Below are 27,886 nucleotides of genomic sequence, written 5' to 3' on the forward strand. Positions count from 1 at the left end.
AATTATAGGAAATCGTTTAATGGCAATTTTTTTTAGATTGAACGCATATACGCTTATGTAAAATCGTCCACTTCCTAGGTTGATGGATAATTTTGCTTCGTTTATTTTTGATAGGTTGCATAAAGAATATTAGAAACCTTAAAAGGTAAATAAGGCAAAGCTTTTGCAATTCAGATATATTTAATCTTCTCCTAACAACCATTTTCAGTGTAATATAAATTTTAAATCAACATATTAACACAATGCTTCTCGTGTTGCGAAATTTTTGTAGCTATGATTTTTGATATCACCTTCCTTAACTTAAAATAAGCAATGCTGCACTTACCAAGCTAGCGGACAATGTCACTTTGACGTCACATCCGTTAGCCACGAGTCACTTAAGATATTTTTGGTACTTTTTGGTATATTTTGGTACTTTTCGTAAATTTTTTGATTTTTGATGCCCAAAAATTAATGATCGTAGAAAAAGTATATTAAGCAACTCATTTATAAATATTTTTATCCAACTTGCTGCATAATATATTACTATTTTCAAATAAAATAAAATTAACTTGGTGTACCCACACTAGTTTTATTCGAACTACATTTCTTGAAAACTGAAATTAAAAAAATAAGCATAATGCAGTGCGGTTTCCATATCGACCCTTTAAATTATTGTCGAAATTGACAAATAAATAACGATTTTCTTATTTTAGATTTCGTGGCAAGCTAGGTAGAAAACCCCATTTTAAATATCAAAATATATACTGACACTCACAAAGTATACCGATCTCTTAGACTGAATAAAAAATTTAGAAATATTGCCTAGTTGAGTTTGTTTACAGGATAGGATATCTTTCCCTCGCTTAAGTGGGCAAAAATCTTTTTGATTTTGATGTCTTTTTAATTTTTTTAAAATAAAAGCTTATAACTATAATATATTATTTCAATTAAACACAGCGACTCCAGTTTCGAATTAATAAATGTAGTAGTAATAGTTCCATCATGCTTTAACTACTTAGCTACTTCTTTCGATGTACGATCTTTAAAAGCCATTAATTGCTGCAGTGACGACAGTTTCTGTGAATAACTTTCAAGTTCTTAATTGAACATACCGGTAATAACATCTAATTATTAGCAATTTTATATAATGGTTCGTTCAGGTACCAAAGTCGAAATTTGTCTCCTTGGAACGTCGCACGAAATGTAATTAATGACAATATCTTTGTCATTAACTTTTCATTTCATTGGCTTTTAAGGTCTACAGCTAACTGATAATTGACGAGTCTCTGTCGCATAAATTTCACATTTCCATTATTAACTCTAACACGTTTATGCAACATAAATGTCGATCAAAAACTTAGTTTATGAATTAAAAGCAAAAATAAGGGTTAAAGTGACAGTTCTTATGAAAAGTTTAGGTTACCAAGTACCAAAAAGTTTCATGTAGCGAATATCTCAACAATTTCGCTGCCCCACCTGATACTTATTAATTTACCAATTATAATTGTTCGTATGCTGTACACTGTACAAAAAGGATTCATAAGCGCCGCTTTGGTCGCGAGTTTCTAAAGAGTGGCTAAAGAAGCTTATCACCGTGTTGCATCTCTATCAGCGTTTAAAATCTACCGAACACATCCGAACGCTCCTAAACCCACGAGTAAAATACCGGAAACATCCGAAGTGGCTCCGATCAGTGTTTAACGAACTGACATTTTAAAGTCGGACATTGGGCACACCTGATCAGTGCCTTATAATAATTTGGTTTGTGAAAATGTTAGGCTTAATGTCTTCACTGTGGAACATGAAAATCGCAGAACTTCTATTTTGTTGAGGTGCCCCTTGAAGGAGGTTAATCGTAACTAAGATTTTATTTATTAAAATAGGACGCTGTATATTTTGTAAAGAATTCTTAAATTGGATTGCTAGGGGTAGGTAATAAAGTACTAACGCTTTCCGAATGTACGTTCAATAACCAATTGAAACATTTCAACAAACTTTAACCAAGGCGGCAAGGCATGTACCTGCCGCGTGTTCAGACTTTTGAGTGCATTCGACGGTTGCATATACAGGGTACCTGCATATTTTCGAAGGTCAAACGATGGAACGGCTCTCGGCGAACGCGGCAGTAGGTCGTCTACATTTAATAACTTCTGCAATTCGCAGAAAATATTGATTCTGTATAGCAGATCATAATTATGAATTTTCTTTACTTGCACCTGCAAAAAAATTCTGTGTTTGCCATCACATAGAATGGTTTTTAACCCAGTCGCTGCCAAGTTTGTCGCTAAGTAGTTTTTATTAAATTAAAATTATTTATTAAATATATTAAAATGGGAGGGCGATGGATGCGAAACCAGGGTCCTGGTGCAAGATCCCAGCCTCATCCTTCATAATTAAAAAATCAATTGAAATTTATAATACTGCGATTCAAAACTAAACAAAACATAAGTGATAGCAAACCTCAGTGATACAAAATTTGTGTTTCTGACCAATACAATGCCAAATTTACTCAAGTGTTTTATACTGAGTAGAGTATTGACTATACTTGTGTCACACCTGCGAAAAAAGAATATGTTGATTTTTCCGTGGCAAAAAACTTTGAAAACAACTGTTTTTGTTCCCAAAATAATTTCTTTTTTTAAGTTAGTACTTTGTTGACAATTTCGCTAATGCGAGTTTATCCACAAATGACACTTACGGACCTGTAACGGGGCAAACTTTCATATTGACTTGACTGACGGCTTTATTTATAAGTTTTAACAAACTTTAATATTGAACTTGCCTCCGTTACTGCCTTCAATAGAAAAAGGAGGAAGGCCTAGAAAATTCCTTGACATGACCTCGATAATTTCATCTACAGTTACTAATTCATTAATAATTAAAATTATTAATTCAAATGTCTGCATTGGTTTGCACTATATGTTTTGATGGCAAACTTTTTATTATTATCAATAAACTGTTAGTATAAAACTTCTTTAACAAAGATACCAACTATTCTGTTAGATTACATTAAAGGTCTGCAAATGGCACTATTACTTGGCACTCTACCTTATGAATGATTTTTCGAATAAATGTAATTTTTTTAAGATATTTAACAATTACTGTTATCAACTCAAATTTTTTAATTACTAATCGTTTCGTCTCACCGAAATCATTGGAAACCGGAGAAAATTACAGAAATCTATTTTGAATTTGTCCTTTGTTTCCCCGTGAAAGTTACTTTGCACAATCAGTGATCAAAGAAAGGAAAGGAGGAAGGGAGAAATCGTTGAGGTGCATCTGTTGTTATACGGATGCCAGCGGCAACCTATAGGGCACCGAAACAGCAACAAGCAGCAAATAGGCCACGCAAAGTCTTGATAATGCTGCAAGGATTATTATGTATATATAAATATAAATACAAATGTTTTTTTTATTAATGAATTAATTAATTAATTAACAATAATTATTCACTGCCACTTAACGTTGGCGTTTTACTCTCTGAAACAAAATTAAATAATTAGCACACAATAAACTGTAAAACTCTCGCTTATTACCTTTCAACGATTTTATATTTTTCATGTACAATTTTCTGTGTGGCTTCCTTTTGAAATTGCATTTATACAATTACGCCATTAAACTTAATAAATAGGAAGCTTGGCCCCTTGTACGATTTCGTGCTACATTAGGTTTGAACATGTAAACGTACCATCATTCGCCTTTCTCCTTCAATTTTTACAAAGGATAACTATTTGCCTTTATGAGTTTTGACTGTTGATAAACCATCCACCTATTAAGTAACTCTCGACTGAAAACAAAAAGGTTTGCACGTTGAAATTATAAAAACAGAGTTAAAAGTATACGTACTTTGCACTTTTCTCTTTTGGATGTGAAATAAATTCTTTCAGGTTAGACGAGTTCAGCGAATTGTCAAATATGGATCTTTAGAATGTGCGGCGAGAAGGGAAGGAAGGAAAAGGAAACTGTAATGCCCTGAAGTTAGCATTTTAACCGTAAGATGGCGCGATTAATCTTATGAGGTGTATATTACTTATGTTTAGACTGTTATTTTTCGTTAAAAATATGTTAGTGTCGAATTGTTATATTTTATTAGCATTCTTAAAAAGAAAAAAAAACATAAAATTTTTTAGTTTGTAGTTTTATTGGACATGCTTGATGTTTAGTTATATACAAATACATTTGTGGTGTGCTTTTTTAAATTTTTAATAATTTCCCCAACTTGTTTTTTGGTTAAATTTCCGTTTTCATATTTATCATTAAATTAAATTTTCTGTTATAGCGTTAAACAATTCACTTTTTGTTCTCTCTTTGTTATGGCTAGCTTTTAGCGTCCAGCTTCCACGTTATTATAACCACCCTGTGCTTGCGCTTCAGTACAAGTTCGTCCCGACCACCTAGTAGGCATTTGTTCCATTTGAGTAGTAACGTATGCAGTTCCTCTTCCAACTTAGTTACAGGATCTGTTCGTCCATGTTTATTCATAACATATATATATATATATATATATATATATATATATATATATATATATATATATATATATATATATATATGATGGTATTATTTGATTATAAATTCGTATCACATACGCTCTAGTATTATACTAACGTCCCATTTCTGTTATAAAACATTTTTCGTACTGCATCAATTCGTAAATCTCTAATTTTTGTTCTGAATCCATTTTAATATTTATTTATTAATATTAAAATTAAATTTTAACAACTTTAACAACAGAATAGTGTAACGTAAATGTAGCAGTTATATAACAGATTAAAATCACTATAAAAAAAAGATTCTAATTTCGAGTATTTTTGGTATATCGCGACGAAAAACTACATTTGAAACAACAGTTACATAACATATCGTTACTTCTGAAATCTACGTTACAGCAATTACAGTTTTCCAAATAAACTTCTACAGGCTACTGTAATACTCTTTATAAATAAAACTTCTGGATTCCTCCTGCATCGGTTTTTGTTGAGTCGAACTAGCTAACGTTTCGCCAATCATCATGTTGGGGACGGAACCTATTGAAAATGGGATAGTCGGGAAGTATTAAAAAAAAATAAAATTCGCTTGTGCGAGGGTCGGCAAATCATTTTTCGAAAACTGTTTACGAGACCGAAATAATTCTTGAACCAGAAGAAGCAGAAGATGTGGCTCCATAAACTTCCATTCCTGATAATTTTTCAGAAATATACAGGGTGCAGCGAAGTAAAGGTATTTTTTAAAATATTTGATTTTTTTGGTGGTTTTTGGCGTCCAGAAAATAATATATTTCCTGAAAAACTATTAACCCGATCGACAAAATTCTTGAACCAAAAGACGCGGAATATCCGCTGCTATGACTTTTATTTTAAGCATTTTTTCGGTTATTGACAGGGCTTTTCAATTATAGACAACACCACACCCTGAAAATTGTTTTTTTCCAGAGCAAATTATTTGCCTTAAATCAAAATTTGTCAAATATATGGGTAATTGATTGAAACGGTATTACAATTTTTGTATTTACAATTTTCGCGTATCACATACGCTGTTCGAGATATTTGAGAAAATCCAGATGAAAATCACCCTTTATCGTGATGACGTCATTTACTACTGCCACGTACTGCTGCTAACATTATTTGAAATATATACAGGGTATGTCGTTTATGGCCAAAAAAATTAAAACATCTAAAAAATTTCCGTTTTTGTGGGTAAATTATTGGGGATAAATGGAAAACTGTTAAAGATGCGATAATTTGATTTGAACAATATCGTAAACCTTGTCAAGAGAGATTTCCAGTTTTCGTCGATCATACAGGGTGCTCGAGATATTTGATATTTTCAATTTTTTTTATATTTATCAAAGTTTGACGTAACTTTGAAGTCCAGCTAGATGTGGAAGACGGTTTATTCGGGTTAATACAGGGTGTATGCACAATAAAATGACATCGATTTTACGAAAATTCCATAGTGGTCCGCTGGAGCACAATAGAAAAACAATGCATCCCTCTAGGACAAGAAACCACGAAGCGGCCTTTTTTCAAAATACAAAACTGCTTCGCACCACGCGCTAGGAACTTGTCCCACCCAGCTACGATTTTTCGAAAGCAATCTTGTTTACACTATCTCCATTTACCATTGAAACAGGCTGTACATTTTCATATGCAAAAGTATTTTAACTATTATTTTTTAAGATATATTTACGTCCTTTTAAAAACGCGAAGCGTCTTTGACTCTATTTTGTTAATTCTTTCATAAAACTTTCCAATACTTCTGATTTTACGATTGTCTTCCCCTTCTCAATTAATAAGATTTTAATATCTCTACTAATTTCTGCTTTTTACCTATAATATATTCGTTTAAGATTAATGACTTCATTTTTCCATAATTTTTTATTTCCTCTTCAATTTCATCGCAAATTTTTCCGTCTCTATTTGTCTTATAATTTTTTTTCTATTGCATCAAGTTTACTTTTGCTAACAACCCAAATGCATTATGCTTATTAGTTTTTTTCGTAACTATTCGACTATAGCTGTTACACTGAATGGAATTAGAATTGGAACTGCAAAAGATGCAATTATAACTTTAAGTACTGAAAGTGTAATTGCACATTGTATACCAAAGGTTCCTGCTGATATTTTGCGATATTTCTTTTTCATACTATCGCTATATTTTCTTTCGCCGTCAGGTATACTGGTCTCAATTCAATCAATCAATCAATCAATCAATCAATAATAATAATAATAATTACATTTTTTTCTTCAAAACTTTGTTGGTTGTAACTCGTAATTATAAAACGAAACAAAATTTTTTATTACCACTATTTTTATATTTATTCGCGAACGTACTCTTGTAACTAGTTATTTGTACACGATCTCCAACCTTATACTTAGTTGCTTCACTTCTTGTGCTCAATCGAAGTAGAATATCTGCTTGATTACTTTTTTTACCTTACCGATTGTGCTGTGCATATTTTCGTAGATATGTTCCATGAACAGTTTTGATAAATATCAATCTATTTAAAATTTTGACGAATCTCAAATTGGATTTTTAATTTTAATCTCCATTTCTGCACACGTGTTTTAGTTACAGCTTCACATTTCGTTCATATAATAAACTTACTTTTGTTGGATTTACAAATTTTGCATTGCGCTGCAAGTTTCCATATCCCGTAAGCCCCATAGGCATTTATCTCTTTCCACCTAGAAGAATAAATGAGTTCTTGCTCTGATATTATTTATTATATGTAGAAATTATTTAATATTTATTTCTTGCAACAAATGCAAATATATGATATTGCTCAATATACTTAATTAATTCATTATTTCCATTATTTCTGTTATATAATAAGAATATTATATTTGAAATAGTTATCAAACCCTCTCTTAGAGGGACGTATAAAATTAAATATAGCATTTTATGAAAGTAGCAAGTACATAACAGCTCATGAGTGCTGTGTAAGTGTTGTCTTATTTGTCGCTTTTAAATCAAGCACTTCACAAAAAATTTCTAATTCTATAAATTTTATTTGTAAAGGTGTTTGAAAACTTACTGAACCACAATTTTCAACCAATTTCATTTTGGAGTAATCAAAATTTTCCAGCCAATTTCGTATTTCTTTGTTTGTAAACTGACTCTAACTACACCATCAAGTTCATCCAAATACAACAAAAAATAATTTAAGGTTTCCAGTTTAGTATACATGAATAATTTCAGATATCCTTTGAGAACAAGTTTACATACCTTGTCATGTTTCAAAATTAAAATTTTAAATTTAGATTATATATATGAGTTTTCGGATATTTTTATTAATGATATTTTCAGACAAATTATAAATATTTTGAAAATCAAGTAATTTTTTATGTTATTTTCAAACAGAATAATCAAGTTTATAACCATTCTGTAGGTACCACACATTTGCAACTTATACTTATTATTCAAGGGGATTTTGGTTTTCTTTAACAAAAGATAATTTTAAAGAAAAATATGGAAATAAATTTCGAAACATTGACGAAAACGAATAGTAGCATCTTAGATTACATAAAATAGAGCAAAAATAGAACAACATAGAACGGGTAAGATGCTTTTGCCCATTGAATTGTTTATTGAAAAAATTGATAAATGGGTTTTACCTTTATTAAGTTTGGCCATAATGATTAAACAACTTGTATTACTTAAAAGTAAACGCAAAGGCAGTAAACAAAATAAATTAAGCCTTATACTAGAATTTTCATCATATATTGTAATTTCACGATAAAGATTCTACTCAAATTATACCGACATAAATTGCCCCGATAGTGATCATCTACGCTTAAAGGATCATTTTTTTTTCCTGTCGTGATCTCTCTTTCCTGCAGCGTACTCATCAACTTCCTGTCCGTCAAGTAGCCTTCTTCGCCGTCAAGTTTTCGGTGATGGTCTTTTAGCTAAAAAAGCGGCGAGGCTGGTCAAGTCAGGACTCTTAACGTTATTATGAAGAGTTTGTTACTGACAAGACAGCAACATGGCAACGACCGCACCGGCAGTTCATTCAACCTACTTACAACTGGCTTGGCCCGGTCTAAAGACATGAGCGTCGACGTGAGGGGGCACACAGGTTCTAGTAAAAAACGCCTTTACGTTTCGTATAGGTTAACAACTCGAATAGACAATTAATGCGACAGAAATGATTTCCTGTGTGGAAAAATAAACAAGAATAATATTGTAACTTGTAACTTGTTGAAAAATAATACTTAATAAGTGAAGTGAAAAATTCTACTCTAAAAATGTTTGTTGTATGAAATTTAACCCACTAAGCCCCTGAGAGATATTGGAGGAATGTATTGTGTTTTGTCACGTCCCATGCTCTACTCGTCAAGTACACAGTTTTATTTTATTTTATTTATTTATTTATTAATCTAAGTATTACAAATAATAAAATTTTTTACAGCGTATACATAATTAATAATAATAAAAGATCGGACTAGTCAAGAACCAACCAAAAGATTAGCAGTCAGTAACTATTAAAGTCAAATAAAATTCGTCTTGCTTCAATTTGCTTTATTAATGGCTACAAGTTACTCATAATTTTAGTGAAGCAAGAAAAGAAATTAAATATTCTAGGTGCAAACTTAAACACTTTTTGTCACAATGAAGGGGGCCACTCACAAGTAAATGTATTCGGCAATATGGCTCTCAGCCACAATTTCACTTACATGTAGGTAAGCTTACCAACATGTTGGTAAATTGGTAAGAGAAGTCCGAAAATGTTGCTCTGTATGTGCCGATCTTAAATATGTTGCCTTGTTTACTGTCAGGTCATAATATATAATATAAATATAATAAAAATATTCTAACAAAAAAGATGTAATTCAGTGATAATAATCAATTCTGGCGACGAATTGTTATGTTAATGTTAGAATTACAGAATATTCCAATAAACACCTAAAAGATGATGCTATGGAGGCTTTAATCAAAAATGGAAAAGCATTTTTCCAATGTGTGACAAGTGTGAAATAAATTCGAATATGTTGACGAACAAGTTATCGAACATAATTTTTTGACAGTGTTGAAGTCAGTATGTTAGAGATAATAATAAATTCTTGTTTAAATGTTTTACGATGTTTACTAATGATGGCTTATCTGTGTGCTTTTATTACAGAACCAGTATTTGTCTCTTCCAGCGTTATTTTAATACGCGGGATGGTTATGTCAAACCATTTGAAATTATTATATGCCGCTTTTAGATTTGAATATGAACGATAAAATGTATATAATATTTTTTTCCCTGCATAGTAATAAGATGCGGCGGCACTGACTAAAACTGAAAACTTATTTTTTTTTGCGCGAAAGTTATATTCTACACCTAGTTTAATTCCATCTTGATCAAATGTTCAAAGATGACCCCAATTTAGAGCCAAACGAGAGTTTATTTTCAAACAAATAAGGATTTTTTTATTAATCTTACGAAATGATTGTAATAAGTTAACATGTAAAAGAAACTGTTGAAATGTATGTTAATGTTTCTATGTTTGAAATATATTTCTAGTGGCAACTTCGAATGATCAACTTGCACCCTACCCCCGTTTTTTTTACTTTTGGTATAACTTTTACCAATTTAAGGAAAAGGTCTGTTTAGCAAGAAGGTATTATGGAACTGTTGATAGTACGCAAATATACAACAAATTTTGAGTTTCATTGGTCACGAGCCGAACGAGTTCCTAAGAAAGTTCATCGGTGTTATGTACTATACCTTTTCTCTTTGTTTAAGGTAGATTTTTGCAAAAGAGTGCGAATAAATTCACAATGTGATGTGTAACGTGACCATCAGAATCGACAAGCCTCGAAATAACATAAGTTGCTAACCGAATCATTGAGCTGGTCCACTACTACTTTATAAAAAAGATTTGTGGATATTGTTTGTTACTTTCGTCTCCAGCGGAAAATGACGAAATGCCTACAATGACGCTCAAATTTCAACTAAAAACAATTAAAGAGTGTTACAAAAATACGAAAATAGTATTAACATTCTGTAAAAAATTTTGATACCAAATACTAATTTATTACATAACAATTTATTAAGTAACAAATAAACCACTTCCACTGATGGTTCATTGGTTTCACTTTGTCTATAACATCCGTATGCGTATTGTTTTCGTACATATACCTCCATTAGTTAGAACCAATTCCATGTTCATTGTCTCTTAGCTTTAGACGAACCTCCACGCCATTCTTTGGTTTGAGGACGGCCATGAAACCCAGAACCTTCTTGTAATCGGGAGCTGGCAACACCTCGAATTTTTGGATAATTTTAATAATTGTTGTTTTGATTTCGTATATCGCAAATTTTTGCCCTGCAACACACAGATAAGGAACTTCATATTAACGCATAAGTTTGATGAGACGAGACTTTAAGCCACCAAAAAACAAATTAATTGTAAAATGAGCGGTCATGCATAACTCAAATTTGTTCAGCTACGTACCCACACAATTCCTCGCACCAGCACTAAATGGTACATAGTCGTAGGGACCTCTCTTCATTTGATTCTCGACGCTAAAACGTTCCGGTATGAATTCTTCGGGATTCGGATAAATATCAGGATCATAGTGCAACATAAAAATGAGCACTGTTAAAATCGTGTCTCGTGGTATAGTGATTCCATCTACAAAAATTATTGTCTCGCCGTAGACATATTTTTTAATAATTTAAATGTACTAGTTTTCGTTGATTTCTTAAATGATAACAAATTCTTTTAAAATAATTTTAGACTGGTGAATTGTGAGCTTAAAATTGTAAGACTAAAATCGTTGTTTTGCATTGACTTTTGTCAAACTACATCCCGAATAGCCAAAGATTTATTAGAATTTTGAATCTTTGGCGACTGCTAAAAAAAACAAAACTAATGAAAATCCCACTAGCTTCGACGCCAGAAATGTATTATTTCTTTATTTCGATGTATTCGGTGAGGGATATTATCGATAAAGATACGCAATAGGATAAGGCTGGAGAGACAGATAAATGATATTTGTTGATACGTTTTTGTCGCATTCGGGAAAGAAGAAATTGGTTGATTAAATCTAATTTACATAGGATAAATATTTTTATGTTAGTTAGTGTTCCTTAATGTATTGTCAATACTAACTTACTAACTAAAACTAACCAAAACTAACTAACTAACCAAAACTTGTATGAATGAATATCTTAAACTTTTGAAATGCAGGATGGTAAAGGTTTCGGGAAAAATCTTGTTTAATATTATCTAATTAGACATTCTGATCATTATAAAGATCATCTCTTGCATTTTTCTTATCAGATGAACAGTTCTTGATTAAAATAATTAAATTAAGAGTGATGCAACACTGACTGAAATATAAAATAAATAAATAAATTTAATATAAATAATATATAAAATAAATAAATTTATGCCATTCATAAAATAAATAAATACATTTAATATAAATAACATATAAAGTAAATAAATTTATGCCATTCTTAAATAAATTTATTATTTTTTTCTGGGAACATTAACTATATTATTACAAAAACTGTGGTATAGTTTCACCCAAAATAAATTTGTAACTTTTACTGCTTCAAATAATCAAAATTGTAGAGAGCAGTTTTATACAATAGACATTTAACGTGACTCGAAAAAAAAATCCGAATCATTGGAATAAGGGAATCGCTCCATCTATCCACTGATCGCGATAGAAAAAAATGCCCTATTAAATGATTACTAATAATTCCCAGACATTAACCGAAAATTGTTCTTGAAAATCAGTTTCGGTCGAAATATGGAGGTTTTCGTCCACCCGCACATCATTTTGATACAAATTTTCAATAGCATTTCCAGAAAAAAATGCTCCAAGAACGGAGTTAGTGAATATTTTTGAAAGTACCACTGACAGAAGTTCGTTTGATGTTCCATACCTATTCAAGGTGAATGAAGGTTCTTAAAGAATGTGTTATTTATTAGTTTTTCTTTTTTCTCAGCATGAGATCAAAAACTATTCCCTTCAGTACTAACGCACCATTACATCTTCTCGATAAGGTGAAAGTTTAGCAGAGTGAGGCAACGATTAAGGCATTTAAAATAAAGCAGGAAATTTCTTTTTTTAATGTTAAAATATCAATCAATCAATTGAACATTTCTGCATTGTGCAACCTATGGAATTGAATTTAATTGATACATGGCAGAACGCTTGCAAGTGGCATGTTATTCTCACCTAAAACAAATTCCTCTTCAACTTTTCTCATTACGAAGGGAACGGATGGATACATTCGCAGTCCTTCTTTGCAAACCATATCGAGATATTTTAGGTCACTTATGTCCTTAATAGTAAGGTTCGATGTCATCGTGTGCCCAAAGTGTTCAATTATTTCTTCGTAAAGCTTTGACTGAACACTGGAATTTTTGGACAATTCATACAAAATAAAAGCCAATGCGGCCGAGGTAGTGTCGTGGCCCTATAATAAGAGAAAATATGTTTTATAGGCATATGTGAGCATAATGTCATTCTCTCACTAGCAAGTTATTATAAAACTAAATGCAGTAGTTTTTATGTCATCTTTGGTTCTAATATTTTAATAGTATATTATGCAACAAGTGCGGTAAGCGGCATTTGACTCACGAGTTTATTTGACACGAGCGGAGCGAGTGTTTAATAAACTCGTGAGTTAAAAAGTTTACCGAACGTGTTGTATACTATACTTTTTCTACGACCGTTAGTTTTTGGGTACATTTTCGCAAAACAACACGAATACATTCACTGACACGACTGTGAGAATTGACAAACGTCAAAATTCAAAGCGTGGGAAATATCCTCGAAAACATCCGATTGCTCCCAAATCTGTTCGGTAAAATCCCGGAACTGTCCGAAGTGGTTCAGATTCGTGGGAAAGGAAACCGACGTGGTAAAGCGACGCTTCCCGCACGCTAGATCGGTGGGCAATTAGGTATTTTACTCACATAACACTAACACTAACATAACACTAAACAAAAAAATCAATTTTGTTCTTGACATTTTTTGTTCTGTTGATATTGTTGAAAAACTTAAAACTTAGGCAGCTCGCTGTGTAGGAATTGTAGCGAGAAGAATGAAATTTCCTGACAGATTTATGTTAATGTTAATGTTAATTACAAATAACTGAGAACTAACAAATATATCCCTAGTTGTCACCTTAAAGCAAGCAAGGGGTACAAAATGAAACAAAAAAGGTTACAATTGGTGTATAAGTCAGACTTCAACTAACATCTGACTCATCTTAAAAATTTGTTTTTTATTCCAATTCAAGAAAGTACGAAACCGCTGAAATTCTAGTAAAAATAAGGTATATACAGGGTAATACATAAAGAATGGGCATTTTCCAAACTGAAAGTACTAGACAACAAAATAATATGAAATTAGAACACTTGATTGAAAGTTTGATTATTGGTATTGTTGTTGTTCGACGACCTTTCTATGAAAAATTTGCAAAATTCTCTCAAATTTCCATCAAGTTTCAGCCAGAACTCGACTAAATAAAATAAAGATTGGATTTAACTAAATAATTTGCTTTTCCTACTCGCGTCTGTAAAATACCTAATTACGCACCGATCTAGCGTGCGTAAAGCGTCGCTTTACCATGTCAGTTTCGTTTCCGGGATTTTACCGCACAGGTTTGGGAGCAATCAGATGTTTTCGGAGATATTTCCTACGCTTTGAATTTTGACGTTTGTCAATTCTGACAGTTTTGTCAGTGAATGTATTCGTGTTGTTTTGAGAAAATGTACCGAAAAACTAACGGTCGTAGAAAAAGTATAGCATGCAACACGTTCGGTAAACTTTTTAACTCACTCGTTTATTAAACACTCGCTCCGCAAATGCCGTTTACCGCACTTGTTGCATAATATACTATTACTTTGTCATTGCCCGACTCCTGCACCATTTTTATAATTCATTTAAACAACTTTGTTCGTGATTTGTACTTCGTTCAAACTCATTCAAATTCATATTCATTTTCGCAGATTTTTGGTAAACATCTCGGAAGCTAACGATGACTAATTTTTCATCAACTGATGTAGATAGAAGGCAGCAAATTATTGCTTCCGTCTCCATGTATTCCAGAGTACACCAGCAGTGTACGATATTTAAATCCTGTAGACTAAATGTCTAATTGAAGTGCTTTAATAAACTCTAAATTTTTGTCTGCGAACCAAGCCACATTTATGGATATACTTCGAATGATGCAGGACAACTGAACTAGCGATAATCGTGTATGTTTATCGTCCTTCACAAAACAATAAAAATTTTCCCCAGAACATTCTGACCACCCAAATGGTATTTGTTTTTATCATAACAAGAGAACAAGAGAACGAAGGCTCTAAGTTCCTGGAAAGTTTAAAGTCATCAAAGGGGCTAAAAATTTACTGGTTTAAAATAATAAAAATCAACAAGCGATTGGATCCTTGAAACACCCAAAGTCTTGACTACTAATAGCCTAGTAGACACAGAGTAAGATTTATCTTGTTCATAGATTAAGAAGATTAAGAATATATTACGACACTGAGATGAATTACTTTGCAGTTGAATGCTATATCGGTTAGCATCAATATGATCAGTATGATCAGTAGATCAATAGCATTAGTGGATCATGCGAGATAGACGGAGGAACAGCACAACGAGGCGAAAAGACTTCATTAACTGCATGATTCCTTTAACTTTCATGTGAAAATAAAAGAAACAGCAGGAACCATTATTGCCATTAATAAATAATATGTCAGAAAATTGAGTGAACTACGCGAAAAAAATTGTTCTGAGATATCTGCGTGCATGATATAATCTTACTTGTGAAGGTCACAGGCAGATAAGTTTGATGATCTGCGCACTTAAATTGTTCTATCAATTAAAAAATGTAAACAAGATGGGCGACTTTTTGGAGCCGAAGTTCACTATACTACAAAAATACGGTTTGATTCAGCGACTATTTGTTGTTACCTCAATGACAAAATGTACAGCATCGATTGCACAGATGAAGTATTACTTATATTGCTCCTGCGAAGACAATAAAGAAGAAAATAGCGTAGATTTTGGGAGCATCTTAATGTGAATGGCGGCCTTAAGTTTGGATCAGCTTAACTCCAACTTTTTTTGCAAGTCTGTTACTTCTACTTTCACTCTTATAGTCCCAAATCGCGTGATTATCCGTAATTTCGGCAATAAAAGTATCTGTATAAATCGGATCCATTTTGTCAGCTGCAGAAGGAAACAAAGTGCACTTGTTGTTTCCCATAAGTGCAGTCCAAAACAATCCGTGTGCATGTAATTAGACGACGGGAATGGCGACAATGAGTGGCAAAAGTTGGATCATAGTCGAGCAAACGCCCACATGAATAAGAATCGGTTTTTTACATTTTTTAAATGTCAATGGTAGGTAATGTCTGTTGGTCACAAATGCTCGACGGTTTGTAGCCGACTTAAAAAAATCACCCTTCTGAAAGGAGTTAGCATCACTGAAGAGCTGCGCCATGTGCCATGACCATAACTTTGGCAACGAAAAGACCAAAGGGAATAATTACTAAAGACATGGTTTGGCTATTATTTGAATTGACAGTAGTGTAATAACAGTTTCAAATACTGAAAGGAACTAGAGTTCGAACTGGGTACTCGCGTATCTGCTTTTTCGCCTCTTATTGTACCGAAATCTACCTTCAAAATGCAGATATCAACTAAAACCCTTATTTCTGAAACAAATAATTGGTTTTCCCTCTTGATTTTGAACAGATCATAGTCGAAAATAGAGTTTTTACGATTTACATTGAGAAAATATTGATTAACTAAACTTGGAAAAATTCAACTAATGCGATCCAATGTCCATTCGCTCAATCAACAATGACAAAACAAAAATTAATGATTTAATTAGTAACTAACTGTTGACTGATATTAGAACCGAGTGCGGAATTATTCATAATACATATACACTCCCTTACATACCTCAAATATAAAAGTGTTTATTTCTTCCTCGATATCCTCATCGGTTAGATCTTTCGCATCTGCGGTTGTCAGTAACAAGTCCAATAAAGCGAACGTCTTTTTTCGACCAAAATCATCTTCACGATTATTATCCGAGGCCTGGTTCGCGTACAAAGCTTTTCGAGTTTTAATAACTTTGCGGGTGACGTCGTGCAGAAGGGTGACAGATTCATTGTAGCTTTTGTACTCGCTTGAAAACATCCGAAAAACTGTATCGTTCCATCCGAGTGGATGAAAGACCCTGTACACTACCATTTCACAAAATTTTCGCACTGCCGTAGCATACGGCGTGAATTTTTCGGTCTGAGCATTTATTTGGACCCCCATGGCGGTTTCTAAACAATAGTTTATGATAAAAGAAATAAATAAATAGAATAAAAATAGAAATAAAGATAAAATAAATAAAGATAAAATAAATAAAGAAACGAAAATAACACAGCTATTTCCTAATTTATAAAATATTTCGATCGCTTGTTGGCCGCAATACAACTCAAAATTAAATCTATTTGATTTGATTTTTTGATCCGGGCTGTTATAAAAAATTGCCCTGGGAAAAATAATAATGAACCAATTTATTGCAAATTTTCAATCAAAATGGTTCACACCATATCAAAAAACCAATGATCTATGAATCAATTATCTAGTTGAAATGAGGGAAGAAAAAACAGTGGCATTACTTTTTTTCCATTGCATTACATTTTTATTAAATTGTATGAAATACTTTAAAAGCTATTCAAGGAAAAGAAAGAAAAATTACTTTTTGCTTTTTTGTTGTGATAGCTTATTACTAGATATCAATATGATTTCTAACTGTTATATTAACTAGACGAATATGCTATCACATTGTAATAAATAAACAAATATTTCAACACTCTTGTTATTAAATCTTAAATTTTTAATATTTACATTCAATATTTAAATATTTTAAATATTGCATGTAAGTGAAATAAAATTTATTTTTTTGGACACCGATTGCCTTTGCCAAAATTCAAAAAATTAAAAAAAAAACTTACCGCAAATCACGTCCAATGTATATAGATTTAAGATTTCGTAAATGTCGACAGACTCTTTTCCAACTTCTTTCGAAAGTTGGTCTATTAATACGCCTCCAGCAGAATTAAAAACATTTACGAAATTTTCTAGAATCTTGAAATGAAAAGAAGGTGTTATCAATTTTCGTCTTTGTTTCCATTTTTTACCTGCAAAATTTTACTAAAGTTAATTAAATCACACACTATTACATATATAAGAAAAGACTGTCTGAGAGAGAACATCAAGTGTACATATCCAAGCTTCTTTACTCTAATTCTAAAGGAGATTTCACTTAGAACAACAAACGTTATGAACACTGAAATATTTTTTATTATTCAATTTAGAATCTTTTTTATTTAGGGAACTCACGCCTCATATTATTTGTCCAGAAAATGTAAGATAATGTAGGTATCTCATTGTTGTTTAGATCTTTATTTGCAAACAGTTTTTATGGTTACAGTGAATATGAATAAATTAATATGTAACAACTAAAAGTATTCAGAGGTTATTAATTCTAGAAGCAAGGATTAAATTAGATTGCCACTAAATAGGACACTTTCCTGATTTTATCCAACTAATTATTTTGAATGATCCGGAATGGCTGGATATTTGGAAAAATGTAGGTTATATTTTTTGAAGAATAAATAGATTCTCTTCTATTCACTACCGTCCTTTTAGTCCCGAATTTCAATTGTCACGAGAGGGGCGAGTGCTTAATAAACGAGTGACAAAGGGTTTATCAACGCGTTGGATAATAAAGGATAATAAATTTTTTCCACCACCATTACTTTTTGAAAAGACAAACAAACGCTAAAATACCATTGTTGTTAATAAATAATAAAATAACTAAAGAGCAATGAATCTCGCGCCTTAAAGTGACACTTTCCACATTCTTGATTCGTTCATAATAAGTAGAGCGTAGAAAAGATATACTAATTTACAGCGGTAAATTAGTATATCTTATACGACGCTTCAGCAGCAACAAATGTAATAACGCACGTCCAAGTCGTATGAGTTGTGAAACTGCAAGCTAGTATCGATCTCCCACTACAGCTTCCACCAATATTTGGTCGTAACAATAGGTATAGAAACAGGATCGGTATGAATATCTGGTAAATAGATACCCACCTCCACTAATTAGAAGTCCATCTCCAAGCCAAGGCTTTAGCATGTCGTAGTATTTGGATTTGTTGATTATCACTGTTGAATTGAATATTTGGTCTATTCTAGCTGGTTCGCAGAGCATCACGTTCATGTCAAGCCCAATATAAAATTTGAAAGTCTTGCCATATTTAGAACGCATTTTACACAATTCTTCGGCAAATTCTGAAGAAGAAAACCAGGAATTTTGGATGACTCAACACTTCCACTTCCAACAATAACGTATGCCCAAATCTTTACCTGATATAGTATGTCACGTATTTTATTACATTTTTCTTAACACAGACAAAACAAATGCCGTACTCTTCTGATTCAAAGAGTCTGATATAGAAACAATAGGCATCCTCAGCCTAGACAATAAAAAACTACGCACTTCAGAAAATACAAAATTTTTGGGCTTTTCTGAATGAACATCTGGACTGGTCTTTTCATACAACTCAATTAATAATTAAATTAAATTCATTCTGCTATGGTATTAGGACGATGAACGAAAAAACAAGCAAACAAAACAACTTCGAATCAAGAATGAAATACCGAATAATCTTTTAAATAAAAGATAGTACTGTTTTATAAGTCAGAAAAGGGCAATCAGAGTAATTATAAAAATGGAATATAATGGGACCTTTGACAGTTCTATACATATTTCAATGCCTTCCTTCACAGAAATAAACATTTATTCCATATAGTTACAAGACATAGAGAGGCCCTGCCGATGCTGACTGATGTAACTGATGAAGCAGCTATGTAAAAAATGCTCGAGAAAGTCCGTTCAACGTGCGCATGTCCGAGATTTAAATTTCGTTTCCAACCCATAAGTACCCATAAGACCTTGCGAGTTTCAACAAGCAACATGGCCGCTGACACATTGTCGATGTTTGGATGCGGCATTTTTACCTCAGTATCTTGCCAAAAAATGTCGAAATTGTATTAAATTTCCAGGCAAAAAGGAGTTAAGATCTGCGGAAAAGCAGTACAGAATTGCAGCACCCATGTCGGCGTCAGTATAATTATGTAATTAATTTAGCGTTTTTGTTCTTCAAGCCCTGTAGATACGATACAATTTCTATGTAAGCTATTTTTTTTTGTAAATCTGCTTAAAGCATTAGTGAAAAAATGTTCAAGAAGCACCTAATATATTTAGATATTTCTTATGCTTGTTCTAGTAAAAATTAAACTTGTAGCTTAATTGCTATATTATATTTCCTGTAATTCTTGTACCTATTGCCCAAACATCCTTCGTAGCTCTTTAAGTGTATCTAAAAATGTAGACAATTCTATTTAGCAAATTCACATGTAAATATTTGTGTCAGTATATTTTCGAGTTTGTAAAATGTCAAATATACAGGCATCACTTTTTCTTTAAGACCCTATTGAAAGCACAAATTATACAAGTTTGTGAGTAGATACGGAGATATTGAAACCAAAAATGCAAACAACAACGGCACAAGGCACAGACTGTTCTGCGACAATAATAATTACTTAGCGCGGCGTTGCCAATTATGTTCGAATTTCGGAGATTGATGTTGAGTTCTTATATAAATTAATCAATTTTCCGGAAAAATTACGGCAATGTAGCAACTGTTAGACGAATGAATAATAAAATAATAATAATGCGTTTAAAAGGGAAATTAAAAAACTCTTAATTGAATTTGAGCCATAAGTTTAGACAACAATTTAAAGATGTAAATAATCCTTATGTAACATTAAGAATATAATGTAGTATTACTATTTGTCTTTGACTTTATATTTTACTTAGCTGCCATTCGAACTCACAGGTTTTGTAAAAATGTACTTTAAAGCAAAAGCCGTTCGTGCTTAAACAAACTCGTGACTAATGTGCCGATTATGAATCTTTAACTTAGGTTCCATTCGAACTCACAGAAGTTCGGTATGTTAATTAGCTACATGGACAGGATCGTATCAAATCAATGATTCTGGCATAATACACAAAAATATAATTGCGACAAATCGTAAAATCACATTATCTTGTCATATTTGTATCGATTAACAATGAATCGACATGTTGTTTGAAAATAAATGCTCAATTATTGTTTTAAGTATTTGTCAAATGGCAAAGTTTGGGTGGCTTGAGGACATACTCCAACACACTTCTAGATTTGATAATTTTTATCACATTATATTTAAAAAGGAAGTAAATACTGTTACAATTATTAATGATAAGGTAGCTATTAGGAAAGTGTAGGAACGATTTTTTTTAACGTTTTCATTTTCCATTAACTTATTTCAAATTATTGGAAATGTTATATATGTTTGACAAGTAAAAGATGCCTTTTTTATTGGTAATGATATATCTGAATTAGAAATATAGGATCTTACAATTATGGTTCTATTGGTCAAGATAATGTGTGAAAATTGACTGAATATAAGTTCAAAGTAAGTATAAGTCAATTTAAAAAGGTCGATTAACTTTGCCTAGTGTTTATTACTCCAAAACCACAGCCCCTTATAGAACACTCTGCGGAGTAGGTCCTTACCCGTAACCTTTCCAGAACCGTCCTAGGAATTTATCTAACTACACTAACAAGCGGGATATAAGTATGTTTTAAATATTTTTTGCCTAGCAATTCTTGAAACATGTAGTTAAAAAAATATTAAAATGGAACAAATTATTACTTTTTATTACATTACGTTTGTACATAGTGGCATTATTAATATACATAATATTTTCTTCTTTTATTACTCGTTCTTCACAGTTAGACAAGCTTTGTACTGATATTTTAGCTACCTCTTGCCCAATTACGTTTATGGTACTATCACTAAATTTTGGTGCAGTGTTATTTCTTCTTATCCCTCAACTCAGACCAAATCATCTCAATCGGGTTAAATATACAATGATGCGAGGGTAATATTAAAATTTCATGTCCGTTTCTCGATTTTGCAGTCTTTATTAAAATATCTTATTTTTAATAATTCCCGAAGTTGTTTTTTCGTGTAGCTCTCTTCAAAATGTAAATCATTTTCGTACAGAAATTCTTCAATTTCAACTTTATTTGAAGAAGTATTTAGAATTTTTCTAATTTGGGCTAAATGATACGAGACATTATCCAACACATCCAACAGTATTTGGCGATAGTTTTGGCAACAGTTTATTTTCAAACCAGTAATCCACACTTGAATCTTTGACGTTTTTGGCATTTTCCACCCATGCACAGCATGAAGAATTATTATGCGTTTTCCATATGAAGTGGACACGTCTAGTAAACACTTTTTACTGTTACACACCATCCTATTTTTACTGTGTCATGAGTGTCGAACCACATTTCAACTAAATACGCTATTGGCCAATTTTGCTCACGAAAATTTTCAGTTGCGTTTAAATAATCCACCCTCCATTGCGAAATTCTTTGAGATTCCATTAGCATTTGACATTTAATAATTGTGAACTATCTAGTAAAATAACCTCACAGGATCAAAGCCAGAGAATCAGGTACATAAATAGGTACTTACTGGAAGAATCACAGTCAAATTCCTCCATAATATATACGAACATATTGCAATTTAGATTCAACTCTTAAGAACTATACATATCACATGATGTTAAAGTAAACGCTTCTACTAAACTACTGCTACTACCGCAGCATGAATACTTAATCAAATTTAAAACGGTCTATTTACGTTTCAAATAAAAATTTCAAGTTTCCACAAATATCTGCTGTTAAGGTACTTAAAACGTCAAAGCCATAAATGCACTATGTTTTTGGTCATATTATAACAATATACCCGACGTTCAATCCGAAATTTTTGGCTACTGCACTTCGACTATTTAAGGGCAACGACACGAAAGTAAATACCGTTACAATTATTGATGATAAGGTAGGTACAAAGGGCAAACCCCTGTTTGTCGCTGTTTTGTGATATTACAAAAAGTCTATTAGGAAAGAGAAGGAACGCAAGCTGCAGAACTTGTAGCATAAGATACTATTAAGGCCTTATTTCTTCAAGACAGATTTTTAAAAAGAGGTATTAGTTGACGTCGTAGCGAAGCCATTACCACAAAAAAGTCGACAGGAACAATCCATAACAAGAAACAACAGCTACTTAAAAGCATGTAAGGCAAATTTGTTTAAACATGCAAAAAAATTGTTTTGGTTACTTTTTTGCACTGCTTAACTTTAACTCTGCAAACTATCAAAACCGAGTGAATGTATAAGAAATACATAATTATGTGTTCCGTTATAGCGACTGTCGAAAAATCATAAAAAGTTTCATACAATATTAAATCAATTAAATTTTAGTTCAATTTTCATTCAACCATTAAAGTTTAAATATTAAATCTAAAAATATATAATGTTGCTTACCACATGCATCCGACGACAGCACATTCCCAATATTTGGTCTATTCTAGCTGGTTCGCAGAGCATCACGTTCATGTCAAGCCCAATATAAAATTTGAAAGTCTTGCCATATTTAGAACGCATTTTACACAATTCTTCGGCAAATTCTGAAGAAGAAAACCAGGAATTTTGGATGACTCAACACTTCCACTTCCAACAATAACGTATGCCCAAATCTTTACCTGATATAGTATGTCACGTATTTTATTACATTTTTCTTAACACAGACAAAACAAATGCCGTACTCTTCTGATTCAAAGAGTCTGATATAGAAACAATAGGCATCCTCAGCCTAGACAATAAAAAACTACGCACTTCAGAAAATACAAAATTTTTGGGCTTTTCTGAATGAACATCTGGACTGGTCTTTTCATACAACTCAATTAATAATTAAATTAAATTCATTCTGCTATGGTATTAGGACGATGAACGAAAAAACAAGCAAACAAAACAACTTCGAATCAAGAATGAAATACCGAATAATCTTTTAAATAAAAGATAGTACTGTTTTATAAGTCAGAAAAGGGCAATCAGAGTAATTATAAAAATGGAATATAATGGGACCTTTGACAGTTCTATACATATTTCAATGCCTTCCTTCACAGAAATAAACATTTATTCCATATAGTTACAAGACATAGAGAGGCCCTGCCGATGCTGACTGATGTAACTGATGAAGCAGCTATGTAAAAAATGCTCGAGAAAGTCCGTTCAACGTGCGCATGTCCGAGATTTAAATTTCGTTTCCAACCCATAAGTACCCATAAGACCTTGCGAGTTTCAACAAGCAACATGGCCGCTGACACATTGTCGATGTTTGGATGCGGCATTTTTACCTCAGTATCTTGCCAAAAAATGTCGAAATTGTATTAAATTTCCAGGCAAAAAGGAGTTAAGATCTGCGGAAAAGCAGTACAGAATTGCAGCACCCATGTCGGCGTCAGTATAATTATGTAATTAATTTAGCGTTTTTGTTCTTCAAGCCCTGTAGATACGATACAATTTCTATGTAAGCTATTTTTTTTTGTAAATCTGCTTAAAGCATTAGTGAAAAAATGTTCAAGAAGCACCTAATATATTTAGATATTTCTTATGCTTGTTCTAGTAAAAATTAAACTTGTAGCTTAATTGCTATATTATATTTCCTGTAATTCTTGTACCTATTGCCCAAACATCCTTCGTAGCTCTTTAAGTGTATCTAAAAATGTAGACAATTCTATTTAGCAAATTCACATGTAAATATTTGTGTCAGTATATTTTCGAGTTTGTAAAATGTCAAATATACAGGCATCACTTTTTCTTTAAGACCCTATTGAAAGCACAAATTATACAAGTTTGTGAGTAGATACGGAGATATTGAAACCAAAAATGCAAACAACAACGGCACAAGGCACAGACTGTTCTGCGACAATAATAATTACTTAGCGCGGCGTTGCCAATTATGTTCGAATTTCGGAGATTGATGTTGAGTTCTTATATAAATTAATCAATTTTCCAGAAAAATTACGGCAATGTAGCAACTGTTAGACGAATGAATAATAAAATAATAATAATGCGTTTAAAAGGGAAATTAAAAAACTCTTAATTGAATTTGAGCCATAAGTTTAGACAACAATTTAAAGATGTAAATAATCCTTATGTAACATTAAGAATATAATGTAGTATTACTATTTGTCTTTGACTTTATATTTTACTTAGCTGCCATTCGAACTCACAGGTTTTGTAAAAATGTACTTTAAAGCAAAAGCCGTTCGTGCTTAAACAAACTCGTGACTAATGTGCCGATTATGAATCTTTAACTTAGGTTCCATTCGAACTCACAGAAGTTCGGTATGTTAATTAGCTACATGGACAGGATCGTATCAAATCAATGATTCTGGCATAATACACAAAAATATAATTGCAACAAATCGTAAAATCACATTATCTTGTCATATTTGTATCGATTAACAATGAATCGACATGTTGTTTGAAAATAAATGCTCAATTATTGTTTTAAGTATTTGTCAAATGGCAAAGTTTGGGTGGCTTGAGGACATACTCCAACACACTTCTAGATTTGATAATTTTTATCACATTATATTTAAAAAGGAAGTAAATACTGTTACAATTATTAATGATAAGGTAGCTATTAGGAAAGTGTAGGAACGATTTTTTTTAACGTTTTCATTTTCCATTAACTTATTTCAAATTATTGGAAATGTTATATATGTTTGACAAGTAAAAGATGCCTTTTTTATTGGTAATGATATATCTGAATTAGAAATATAGGATCTTACAATTATGGTTCTATTGGTCAAGATAATGTGTGAAAATTGACTGAATATAAGTTCAAAGTAAGTATAAGTCAATTTAAAAAGGTCGATTAACTTTGCCTAGTGTTTATTACTCCAAAACCACAGCCCCTTATAGAACACTCTGCGGAGTAGGTCCTTACCCGTAACCTTTCCAGAACCGTCCTAGGAATTTATCTAACTACACTAACAAGCGGGATATAAGTATGTTTTAAATATTTTTTGCCTAGCAATTCTTGAAACATGTAGTTAAAAAAATATTAAAATGGAACAAATTATTACTTTTTATTACATTACGTTTGTACATAGTGGCATTATTAATATACATAATATTTTCTTCTTTTATTACTCGTTCTTCACAGTTAGACAAGCTTTGTACTGATATTTTAGCTACCTCTTGCCCAATTACGTTTATGGTACTATCACTAAATTTTGGTGCAGTGTTATTTCTTCTTATCCCTCAACTCAGACCAAATCATCTCAATCGGGTTAAATATACAATGATGCGAGGGTAATATTAAAATTTCATGTCCGTTTCTCGATTTTGCAGTCTTTATTAAAATATCTTATTTTTAATAATTCCCGAAGTTGTTTTTTCGTGTAGCTCTCTTCAAAATGTAAATCATTTTCGTACAGAAATTCTTCAATTTCAACTTTATTTGAAGAAGTATTTAGAATTTTTCTAATTTGGGCTAAATGATACGAGACATTATCCAACACATCCAACAGTATTTGGCGATAGTTTTGGCCACAGTTTATTTTCAAACCAGTAATCCACACTTGAATCTTTGACGTTTTTGGCATTTTCCACCCATGCACAGCATGAAGAATTATTATGCGTTTTCCATATGAAGTGGACACGTCTAGTAAACACTTTTTACTGTTACACACCATCCTATTTTTACTGTGTCATGAGTGTCGAACCACATTTCAACTAAATACGCTATTGGCCAATTTTGCTCACGAAAATTTTCAGTTGCGTTTAAATAATCCACCCTCCATTGCGAAATTCTTTGAGATTCCATTAGCATTTGACATTTAATAATTGTGAACTATCTAGTAAAATAACCTCACAGGATCAAAGCCAGAGAATCAGGTACATAAATAGGTACTTACTGGAAGAATCACAGTCAAATTCCTCCATAATATATACGAACATATTGCAATTTAGATTCAACTCTTAAGAACTATACATATCACATGATGTTAAAGTAAACGCTTCTACTAAACTACTGCTACTACCGCAGCATGAATACTTAATCAAATTTAAAACGGTCTATTTACGTTTCAAATAAAAATTTCAAGTTTCCACAAATATCTGCTGTTAAGGTACTTAAAACGTCAAAGCCATAAATGCACTATGTTTTTGGTCATATTATAACAATATACCCGACGTTCAATCCGAAATTTTTGGCTACTGCACTTCGACTATTTAAGGGCAACGACACGAAAGTAAATACCGTTACAATTATTGATGATAAGGTAGGTACAAAGGGCAAACCCCTGTTTGTCGCTGTTTTGTGATATTACAAAAAGTCTATTAGGAAAGAGAAGGAACGCAAGCTGCAGAACTTGTAGCATAAGATACTATTAAGGCCTTATTTCTTCAAGACAGATTTTTAAAAAGAGGTATTAGTTGACGTCGTAGCGAAGCCATTACCACAAAAAAGTCGACAGGAACAATCCATAACAAGAAACAACAGCTACTTAAAAGCATGTAAGGCAAATTTGTTTAAACATGCAAAAAAATTGTTTTGGTTACTTTTTTGCACTGCTTAACTTTAACTCTGCAAACTATCAAAACCGAGTGAATGTATAAGAAATACATAATTATGTGTTCCGTTATAGCGACTGTCGAAAAATCATAAAAAGTTTCATACAATATTAAATCAATTAAATTTTAGTTCAATTTTCATTCAACCATTAAAGTTTAAATATTAAATCTAAAAATATATAATGTTGCTTACCACATGCATCCGACGACAGCACATTCCCAATAAACGGTATAGGAATTGGTCCTGGAATATTTCTTAAGGTCCTATTTTTGTACAGTATCGAAATCCAGTACAAAGCAATCCCGATTAAAAACAGCCAGATCAACATTTTTTGGCGACGATATATGCATCTGTGCTCAAAATTCAGTTACTCCAACTGGTTTTGTACCATTGTCGATAAGGTTTTAATCAGAATTCTATATATGTACAACTTAAATATTATCGTTTGCAATGTTATCTTTTGCGCATAAAAATGCGAAGTCGATATTGAAAATTATTGTCAAACACAACATTGATGTAAAATTAATTGTCTAGTACCCGTCTATCCGATTATTTTTCAATTAGCAGTATATTGCAACAGTGCCATGCAACTTCGACTGCTTAGTTACTGAGCCAAGCGCAGCATTAAATTATAAAATTGGGTTCGCGTGCTTTGATAAAATATGGCGTGTATATTTTTTTAATTGCTCAATCTAAAACCCAAAAGAATTAGATGTAAAAAAATACATAAGTCCCCACAGAAGTCCGTTTAACGTCTTAAAAAATTAAAATTATTTCAAAATATGTTTTTTATTCCTCAACTCTAAAATATCCT

General features: G+C 32.1%; 1 protein-coding gene and 1 long non-coding RNA gene across 2 annotated transcripts; both read right to left on the reverse strand.

The window, feature by feature from the left end:
• Positions 1–3,334: 3,334 nt before the first annotated feature.
• Positions 3,335–3,889, reverse strand: LOC132704676 (uncharacterized). Its single transcript, XR_009619299.1, has 3 exons — positions 3,829–3,889; positions 3,519–3,769; positions 3,335–3,462 (listed from the first exon to the last, which is right to left on the reverse strand). It is a non-coding gene; the product is annotated as an uncharacterized LOC132704676 (long non-coding RNA).
• A 4,962-nt stretch (positions 3,890–8,851) lies between these two features.
• LOC132697103 (cytochrome P450 4d2-like) lies at positions 8,852–27,673 on the reverse strand. The gene is made up of 8 exons (XM_060662395.1): positions 27,265–27,673; positions 22,968–23,110; positions 18,616–18,813; positions 17,469–17,654; positions 16,417–16,790; positions 12,670–12,910; positions 10,929–11,108; positions 8,852–10,799 (listed from the first exon to the last, which is right to left on the reverse strand). Exons 3-8 carry the CDS (start codon positions 18,788–18,790, stop codon positions 10,618–10,620), a joined length of 1,338 nt encoding a protein of 445 aa, XP_060518378.1. The 5' UTR covers positions 18,791–18,813; positions 22,968–23,110; positions 27,265–27,673; the 3' UTR covers positions 8,852–10,617.
• Between the last annotated feature and the right edge of the window lie 213 nt (positions 27,674–27,886).

Source organism: Cylas formicarius, unplaced genomic scaffold (assembly GCF_029955315.1).
Source record: "Cylas formicarius isolate icCylForm1 unplaced genomic scaffold, icCylForm1.1 PGA_scaffold_10__41_contigs__length_53128322, whole genome shotgun sequence".
In the NCBI taxonomy this organism is placed as follows: Eukaryota; Metazoa; Arthropoda; class Insecta; order Coleoptera; family Brentidae; genus Cylas; species Cylas formicarius.

Coding starts and splice junctions, on each gene's coding strand:
- LOC132697103 (XM_060662395.1), bottom strand. CDS start 18,790: ATGCGTTCTAAATATGGCAAGACTTTCAAATTTTATATTGGGCTTGAC. Junction 17,655..18,615: donor TGGACTTCTAATTAGTGGAG/GTGGGTATCTAT, acceptor AAAATTTTGCAG/GTAAAAAATGGAAACAAAGA. Junction 10,800..10,928: donor TGGTGCGAGGAATTGTGTGG/GTACGTAGCTGA, acceptor TGTGTGTTGCAG/GGCAAAAATTTGCGATATAC.